This window comes from Vigna angularis, chromosome 2 (assembly GCF_016808095.1).
Source record: "Vigna angularis cultivar LongXiaoDou No.4 chromosome 2, ASM1680809v1, whole genome shotgun sequence".
Taxonomy (NCBI): domain Eukaryota; kingdom Viridiplantae; phylum Streptophyta; class Magnoliopsida; order Fabales; family Fabaceae; genus Vigna; species Vigna angularis.
This window is the reverse complement of record NC_068971.1, coordinates 38,482,973-38,493,168: the sequence shown is the minus strand read 5'-3', so window position 1 is coordinate 38,493,168 and position 10,196 is coordinate 38,482,973. Positions and strand designations below refer to the sequence as shown.

At 38.6% G+C, this 10,196-nt stretch overlaps 1 protein-coding gene across 1 annotated transcript; it reads left to right on the top strand.

Annotated features, from left to right (window-relative positions):
* The first annotated feature begins 8,437 nt into the window (after positions 1–8,437).
* On the top strand, positions 8,438–9,417 carry LOC108321491 (short integuments 2, mitochondrial-like). The gene is made up of 2 exons (XM_052873004.1): positions 8,438–8,538; positions 8,946–9,417. The coding sequence occupies exon 2, from the start codon at positions 8,955–8,957 to the stop codon at positions 9,195–9,197; it is 243 nt and encodes an 80-aa protein (XP_052728964.1). The 5' UTR covers positions 8,438–8,538; positions 8,946–8,954; the 3' UTR covers positions 9,198–9,417.
* The last annotated feature ends 779 nt before the right edge of the window (positions 9,418–10,196 follow it).

The following is a 10,196-nucleotide window of genomic DNA, read 5'->3' as shown; positions in this document are numbered from 1 at the left end:
TTTCTCAAATATTACAATATTCTCATTTTATTCTTTAATTGTATTTTTAGTAAGTGAAGTTAGAGGCAAAATTAAAATTTATCTATATTTTAAATTTTGATATATTATAGTCTTTAAAATTTAAAAATAAATGAATATAATCTTTTTTAATTTAATAACGATATTTTTCTTGGATTTATTAAACGATGTTTCAAACTCACATTTAAACTACATTGGTTAAAATAGTATAAACGACTCAAACATGATCCTAAAACACGTTTTTAATGTTAAAAAGTGTTAATGTAGTTGGATTACAAAGACTATATTAATTCATTTATAAAGTTCGAGAACCAAAGTGTATAAAAGCTCAAGACATTTGATATAGAGACGAATTCTAATTTTTCATTCAAGTTCAGCGACTAAAAACATATTTAGCCCTTTATTAAAAATATATTAAAAATTCTAAATTTTTTCATCCTTTCCTTTTCAGCATTAAAAACTAACATGCACATCCCTTCATCGTTTTTCTCTATTATTACACTCCATGTGCCAACGTCAATTTTAAAGAAAAAAAAGTAAAAGAATAAAAGCAAGGATGAATTATAGTCATCATATTTCTTCTCCTTTCCCATTACACACCATTTTTCATAATCCTCACCTTTAACCACCTAACCATATCAAGAGAAGAGGTACAAGAAGAATATGAATGGTAATTGTTTGATGAGTGGTGAAGGATTGAAGAATAAAGAAAATTTGGAAAAGAACATGAAGAAGAAGTTGTTTGGGGTATTTAAAACAAAATGTGAAAAAGTGTTCCAAAACCATATTCGAAAATACCTCTCGAACACTCATTTTGAATATTCTATTTTTTTTTCTAAATTTTCATTTTGATAAATATTTCTTCAAATTAAAACAAATTTTATTATTTATATAAATTTTATACTGATATTTTTTTTAAAAAATAAACTTTTAACATACATTATTATATATTATTAACATTTTTTTTGTTAGTCACGATTTTAATATAAATATTTACATAACAATTATACAAATAAATTTGGTTCTAATCAAAAAAATACTAAATTTGTAAGAGCCGAAAATAATAAAGCTATTGGGCCTTATGTTGAGGTAGTCAGCCCATAAGCTAAGGACCCATGACCTTAGGAAGGGGTTTTCTAAAAATCAGAATTCCTTCATTTTGCCAGCTTTCTTTCTCTCTTAAAACCCTTGCCCTAAAATTCTCTCTGCCTTCTCTCTAGATTTTCTCTTCACTGAACCAATCAAATTTTGATTTGAAGGTGTTTCTGCGTTTGCTGCACCAAGGGCTTTAGTTTGAACCGAACGTTTTTCCATTCCGACCAGTAAGTGTTTTTTTTCCTTTTCTTTGAACCTAAGCCATGCAACTGGTTTCCTGTTACTGGTAGCTTTTCCTTTACTCTGTCCCTTCCAACTCTAAGAAATGTGTTCTGCACCAATTTTTTGGTGGCTTATAGGTGCTGTCAAACTCGCCTCTGTGAGGAGGTACTGCTAGAGCGTTCCTAGGAGTGGTACTGTTAAGCTTTCCAGGGGGAGCTTTAATTATATAAATATAGTTTGTTTGAATTTTTATGGTTTGATTGGAGTTTATACTATGGTATGTTAAACTATTTTTGTGAATGAATGAATCTATTGTTGTCTTTCGCATGAGAGGTGTAACTGTAGTAATTTTTGGTGCATATATATATATATATATATATATATATATATATATATATATATATATATATATATATATATATATATATATATATATTAGTGGTGATATGAGATTCTGAAAATACTAAATTCTGATGTATCGTGATTTCGAATGTTAAGGTCATATTTGGGGAAGATGACAGTATGTATATTTGGACTTGTTTTGATTTGGATTGGGTGTTGATATGGATATGTGGTGCTCTTAAGTATTATGGTATGTTTTGGAATGGTTTAAAATTGACTTCCTGTATTTGGTGATATAAATTTAATGGGCGAGTATTGGTTTTGGATATACTGAGGTACATTTTGTGTTACTGGGAATTCCAGTTATGTTGTCGATTTGGTGAAGGGGACTTGGGCTATGTAGTATTTAAGTCTGTGAGTGGAAGTGAGGTACTGGTTTAAGGGAAGGGAGGTCTAGAAAACAGTACAGTAATCATAATACCTTAAGAAAGCCAAACTTAGAGTGTTAGTATACCTTCTCTGGTAGGATAGAGGGAACCTAAAAACCAGAGTTGGCACGTCACTGATCATAAAGCAGCCCTGGCCTGATGCAGTACGTTGTGACTAGTCATACGTGTTGGTGATGAAGGTGAGTCCGTTACGGTGGACCTCTGTTCCCACTCCGTTGACCAATTGGGGTATGAGAAGGTCGGAGAGAGTAGAACTCTTAGGCAAAGGATAAGTAGCTTAATTTGATTTTATTTAGTTTGGGAAGAGGGAACTAGCATAGTGAATTTGTATGTCTGGGGTATTGGGGGTGTTTGGGCTGTTTAGTTAACTTAGATTAGTGAAATGGAACCTGCGTGAGGCATAAAATTGAGCAAGAACACATTAAAAATGACCATTCTGGCTTTAGTTTCCTAAGCCTTAGGAATGTGGAAATTCTAGTCAAGAACACAACTAGATCAACTCATTTTTACTCTAGGAACAAAATTAAAATGAACAAATTAGTTTAAATAGACATGTATATGTAATTTTAGTTAATGTACGTAATATATATATATATATATATATATATATATATAATTTAGTTAATGTACGTAATATATATATATAATAACAGGTTGTATAATAAAATCTTATAATATTATAATATGATTGTGGTTTAATATATAAATTAAAAATGTTTCTGTAATGGTTTAATAGAAAATTTATAATAGAAGTATAGTTTAATATAACTATTATAATATAGTTGAAGGAAACATGGTTTTATATCTGTACAGGGTCTAGGTATTGGAAATAAATTGTAAAAGATTATGAAATTGATTAACTTAGATTCAATTGTGGAGATGTTATTTTTATAAATTGTGAGGGGTGAGTAATGTATATTGTTGAGATTGTGTATATGTTGGTTGTGGCAGAAAGTATACGATTACAAAGTGATGAAAGTATGATTTAAGTTGTAAAGTAGGATCTCTTGGGTGAGATCCTTAGTGTTTTAGAATGAAAGTAGGAGCTCAGTCTTGGGGTCATTATGAAACTCCAATGGCTAATCATACTCAAGTAAAGGGATTAATCCATGTGGTGAAGAGTAGCAGGAAGTCTTAGTCTTGGACGCTTCCAGTATGCCTTAAGGCCCGGAACAGGCTAACCTCGTGAGTGTGGCAGGGTGGGGAACCCAAGTTTCATAAGTCACCACGAGTACGGGACCCGCCATAGCTCGACTATCATTCTAAAGTCCGGACGAGTCAAGTCGAGAAGATAACATGCTAGGATGTATGCCTTAAACTGCTCTGATTTAAGTTAACTCTTATATGTTATGTGCTTGATATGATGCATGCTTTTATATAATTAGCTCATCCTTGCTCGTTGTGTGCTTGTTGTATGTGTTTTCTTTTACAATAATCATCCACTTGGATGTGAACAGAGGGAGATGAGGTTTCTTTGGAGGCAACACTGGAGAGAAATGAAGATGATGTTGTTCTCTTATGTCATTTTGAAAAACCTTGTTATGTTTTAAGTTTCAAATTCTGGACATATTTTGGAATAGTCTAGTGCTTGAAGTTTTAATTTCTTAGTAAATTTTGGAAGACTGTAATACTATAATACTTCAAGTACATCTCTTAACTGCTTTCTAATATTATAAATTGGTGATGCCTTCGGATATATGTCTGCAATATATTTGGGATGTCACAAAATTTATTATTTATATAAATAATATTAATAATTTTCATATAAAAGTACGCATAAATTAATAAATATATTAGTTTTATATATTTGTTTTTTTAAAAAAATGTAATACTTAATTAGTTTGAATCATATAAAAAATATATAAATTAACAAAACACAAATTAATAATATATAATAATATAATATATTAAAAAATCATTTTTATTAAAAATATCAAGATAACATTTATACAAATAATAAATTTTATCTTAATTTAAAAGGAAACACTAATATAATAACTTATAAAATCATTTTTAATAAAAATATCTATATAATATTTATACAAATAATAAATTTTATTTAAATTTTTTGAAAAAACTATTATTTCATTTCGAAAAAAATATAATTAAATTAAATAATATATATATATATATAAATTCAAATAAAAAAAACAATAATTTTGGACACATCACACTGCTCTAAATCGTCGTCATGACAATATGAAGTGTCACATTAGAAACCTGACATGTAACAATAAAAATTTTACACTAAAAGTTAAAAAAGTTTTCAAATAATTTTAAAAAATTACAAAAAACCACGTATTAACAAATGACATACCTTAAATGCATTAGTACTTTTTAAAAAAAAACTATTTGAAAACCTTTTAAAACCGAAAAGTAAAAACAGGCTCATTTACCATGTGACTAATTAAGTCTTTATAGTTGTTTCGACCGGATCCGGACGGACCCTGTTAAAATATACAAACTTACTGTCGAAGACGGACGGACGGACGGCGAAGATGCATGGGCCGGGCGAACACTGCTGAATCCCACGAACTGAAGCAAGCTTCACTGGCGGGCGGCACCAAGATGGACGATCGCTCTGTGCTCCAAACCGGGCGGACGTCCTCCAATCCGGACGCTCGCTCTCTGAATCCGGCTGGACGGGCGTCCTCCCCTCCTGGCGGATGAACCTTCGCTTTCTGCTCCAAGCTGGGCGGGCGTCTTCCCTTTCCTTAGCGCTGCTCCACCCTCCCAGTTGGGAGGGGCCGGGTACCTGCTAAAGGCACTCCGACGCTCAAGTCAGTAATATAACAGGGCGTTGAATAATGCATGCATGTGTTGCGTTCTAAGCAATCTGTCTTGAAATCATACCTGAGACCTTTATTTATACTGATCGTAATGGGCTTTTACCTTTTGGGGGCCTGGAAACGGCCAGATTTGGCTGTTACGGATGGCCGGCTGATCGCTGCTAGATTTGGCTGTTACGGATGGCCGGCTGATCGCTGAATGCCAGATTTGGCTAAGTTACGGATGGCCGGCTGATCGCTGAATGCCAGATTTGGCTAAGTTACAGATGGCCGGCTGATCGCTGAATGCCAGATTTGGCTGTTACGGATGGCCGGCTGATCGCTGAATGCCAGATTTGGCTGTTACGGATGGCCGGCTCTTCGCTTCGTCGCCCAACCAAGCTGAGAGTTGTTCTCGTTGGAACACTCTTTTTCACCAGCTTGGGTTTGATAGGGCGGATGGTCCTTCGCTTCTTTGCCCGGCCAAGCTGAGAGCTGTTCTCGTTGTTACACTCTTTTTCACCAGCTTGGTCTTACTGGGAGGGACGGTCCTTCGCTTTCTTGCCCGGCCAAGCTGAGAGTTGTTCTCTTTGGAACACTCTTTTTCACCAGCTTGGTCTTACTGGGAGGGACGGTCCTTCGCTTTCTTGCCCGGCCAAGCTGAGAGTTGTTCTCTTTGGAACACTCTTTTTCACCAGCTTGGTCTTACTGGGAGGGACGGTCCTTCGCTTTCTTGCCCGGCCAAGCTGAGAGTTGTTCTCTTTGGAACACTCTTTTTCACCAGCTTGGTCTTACTGGGAGGATATGCGCTCGTGCCATTGTTGCGGGTTACCTGCATTATGAAGGGAACATGGCGAATTTTAAAGAAAGTATGTGTCCGTACCTTGTAAGGCGGTTTGGTGGGTTGATCATGCTCGGATGAGCGCTTAAGTCCGGATTGGACGAGCGCTCTCTGAATCCGGGGGGACGAACGCTTAAGTCCGGATTGACGAGCGCTCTCTAAATCCGGGCGGACGAACGCTTAAGTCCGGATTGGACGAGCGCTCTCTGAATCTGGGCGGACGAACGCTTAAGTCCGGATAGGTTGGTCACCTGTAGTATAAGGGAAACATGATCGTATTTCTGGCTTAAAGGGTGTGTTCGTACCTTTTAAGGTCGAAAATATGTGTCCAAATGGCCGAGAATAGGTTGAGGCCGAACGGCCGAGACTATGCTGAGGCCGAACGGTCCAATAACGTGAAGGTCGAATGGCCGAAATCCTGCTGAGGCCGAACGACCGAGGCAATGCTGAGACCGAACGACCTTAAATACGTGGAGGCCGAACGGCCGAAATCATGATGAGGCCGAACGGCCGAGGATAGGTTGAGGGCGAACGGCTGAGTCTAAGCTGAGGTCGAACGTTCTTAAAAATGTGAAGGCCGAACGGCCGAGGACATATGTCGAGCGGCTGTGAAGTACTGTCGATGGGGTGTCCGTGCTCATTTCTCGTGGTCACCTTTGGGTAAACGAAGTCACACGGCCCTACGGTGGGCGCCAAATGTTTCGACCGGATCCGGACGGACCCTGTTAAAACATACAAACTTACTGTCGAAGACGGACGGACGGACGACGAAGATGCAAGTGCCGGGCGAACACTGCTGAATCCCACGAACTGAAGCAAGCTTCACTGGCGGGCGGCACCAAGATGGACGATCGCTCTGTGCTCCAAACCGGGCGGACGTCCTCCAATCCGGACGCTCGCTCTCTGAATCCGGCTGGACGGGCGTCCTCCCCTCCTGGCGGATGAACCTTCGCTTTCTGCTCCAAGCTGGGCGGGCGTCTTCCCTTTCCTTAGCGCTGCTCCACCCTCCCAGTTGGGAGGGGCCGGGTACCTGCTAAAGGCACTCCGACGCTCAAGTCAGTAATATAACAGGGCGTTGAATAATGCATGCATGTGTTGCGTTCTAAGCAATCTGTCTTGAAATCATACCTGAGACCTTTATTTACACTGATCGTAATGGGCTTTTACCTTTTGGGGGCCTGGAAACGGCCCAATAATACATTAATCTTCATTAAGGACTTAATGTGTCATTAACATTTAACCGTGTAATCAGCGAAGTGCGTCGGTTGGGAATGATGGTCGGTCAGGGATGTTACCCTAGGTGGGCGTCCAACTCTTGGGCGGACGTCAAATCCTTGGGCGGACGTCCAATCCTTGGGCGAACGTCCAGCTCTTGGGCGAACGTCCTCCTCTGGGCGGATGTCCTCTCCTTGGGCGGCGGACGTCCAGCTCTTGGGCGGACGTCCAGTCGGGCGAACGTCCTACTTCTTGGGCGAACGTCCAGCTCTTGGGCGAACATCCACTCCTTGGGCGGACGTTCCACATTGGACGGACGCTCCGCATTGGGCTGACGTTCCACTCTGGGCGGACGTTCCACTTTGGGCGGACGTTCCACTTTGGGCGGACGTTCCACATTGGGCGGACGCTCCACATTGGGCGGATTGTTCTACTCAAGGCGCCGTCTATGTGGGCGTCCTTCCGTATGGCGTCCTACACTCCCTAGTACATATGGCGCTCGGTCTATGTCGGGAGGTTTTATTAGTACATACCTTGGACGTCTGGTTCCTGAGAACGCTCGTTTAAGATTGTCTGTCGGACGTCCGGGTTATTGGGCGGACATGCCAACCTTGGGCGGACGTCCACCTCTCAGATGGTTGACCGCTCGTTCGGCCCTGATTCCTGGGCGGACGTCCTTGGACGATCGTCCGGTTCCTAAGGACGGACGGTCCAGACTATTTGGCGGACGTCCGGATTATTGGGCGGGCGTCAACTTCTTGAATGGTTGAACGTCTGTCTTATGCCGGGAGGACCTGTTAGTACAATAGTTATATATAAATAATATACTGAACTACATTGTTCTAAAATATGTATCTCGAAAGATTATTTCCACCAAAATAAGCTCAATAACATTATTTATTTCTATGCAATAATTAATACTGATTTTGTAAGCTCAAAAACTCTAGTTTGAACTTAATCCTTTATTTTTCTAAAATATAATTTTTGTGGATTTATTCAAAGAGGAAGCTATGTTTGTTTACTGAAATATGAATAAAAGATTTAATTTGATTTCTTTTTTCCTGTCAGTTTTCATGGTATCTACAAGCAAGATTGCAAAACCTGTAATTGCTGTTATTATTTTACTGATATCGTTAGCCAATTGTTTTAAAGTAAAATAAGGAGAGCTATTAAATTTATAAACAGTAGTCTTCTTTTATATGATTTGTGTCCGTGTTGTCTCTTATATTCTTATGTTTTACTTAGAAATTATATTGCCTCTTTATTATTTTATCGCATTTAATCAATTGAAGTAGATACCTTGGTATTTACTAGGTTGAATTTTATTTTCAATAGAATCCTTGAATTTATTACAGGTACGTAATTTTGGAAAACTGTTAGTTATTAGCAAGTCCTTGAATTGGAAAACTGTTAGTACTTATTGGCAGTTTTGGATATCTGAGAGACTCCAGTTCACTGGAAGCATCTAAATAATAGGAGACTGGATGAAATTGAATACGAAGCGAAGACGAATCATGAATATAGTCTGAAAAATCTTAAGCCAAAGAGAAGAAATCCGTCAAATAGATCTGATTTGGTGTATGTTGAGGTAACAAGGAGCAATTTTCTGTAGATTTTCTTCTGTGTAATGGAATATCACGCTTTTAACTACCAATGCTGGAAATTTTCACACCTTGGCTGACGAAGTCCCAATTATATTACACTTCCCAGTTGTTTTAATCCCATTATATTACAAATCTTTTTGCCTTGGATGTTTTCACGATGTTTTGTTAAAACCTGGATGACACATGAATTTTTCTGCAAGCACACTTTTTTTTTGGAAGGACTCACTCTCTCCTATATGTAGTTCTACTTTGTCTTGCATCTGAAGTTACCAAGGTGTTTCTGAACTACGTTTCTTGCATTTGATGTTGCAATCTGTGATGATGGAAATTACCCACGTTTCCCATATTTTTTTTTGTTTCTTGAAATTAATTTATTCTCATTCTACAATAGGATCTTGTAATGGGAGTTCAGCATGCGCTCTATTCAACTCTAACAGAATTCAATGGGAATGTGGAAGACGAGAATGACCTGGAGTGCCTTATTGACCTGCAATTTAGTGCACTCCAAAAGGCAATGAAGATACCTCACAAGGCTTCAGAAGCACGGTTAATGGTATCCAAGAAGTTACTTGCTCTATTCAGGACAGGTAAGCTTGGTCCTTTCATTCTTGATGATGTCCCAAAGGTCAAGCCTGCAACATAATGTCAATTGAATCTTTCTACCCACCTCTCTTTTTCTGTGTATTAGATCTCCTACCTTTACTCCTTCCCCATTTCTGCTATATGTATTATCTTTCATTCTAAGTTTTGCTGTAACTTGTAAGTAAGGATTAATTTAATTTAGGAAGATATTGAGATTATTTTCAGTAAATGCGGGTAATTTGCCAGCATTTCAGTTCTTAATATTTTCGTTCCCCCAAAAAGGTTTCACTAGTGGCATGTTTGGCTCCTGTAAGGACCTAGTATTTTATTTTTTTAATTTTATTTTAATATTATTTTAGAAGGGGTGGGGGAAGCAATTAGGAAGTCACGGGTTTTGTTTTTTTTTTGGAAGTGGGGAGCAAAGAACGTCCGTGATTTTCCTCATGTGTTTGGCACCATGCAAGCTTGGAAGATAAAAGGAGTTGAGGGGTTCTGCACTGGGAGAGTTTCTGCACTGGAAGGGGAAGAATCCTTGCTACCTTGCTGCCATTTTTGTAAGAGAAGGAGAAGTTCAAAGCTTGGTGGAATTGCTTGGAGCTGCAAGTTTTGGAGGAGATAGACTCAAAGAATTCACAAAGGAAGTCTTCTAGAGGTAAGGGGTGCCAGATTTTTCGTTTTGATTAGTTAACCTTACTGTTTTTGAAGAAATCTAAAAGCTTTAGAGTTAAAAATGGAGGTTTTCTGGTTTTCTGGAAAACCTGCGATTCTGCAGAATCTGCAGAATCTCGTTCGTCCAATTTGGTTTCAAATTGGACGTTCGTCCAAAACTAGACGAATTGAACGTTCGTCCACGTTGATTTGAACACTCGTTTTCTTTAGCCTGACGAGCGTTCGCTCATGCGTTCGCCCATGCGTTCGTCCCGTAGCGTTCGTTCTTCCTTTGAGCGCTCGTCCAAACGAGTGTTGTTTTCGATTCTCAGTGTTTGGCTTTTTCGTAAAATGACGTTCGTTCTTAAATATTCTGAACGTTCGTCCTAACAGTATATGACCAAATATAGGT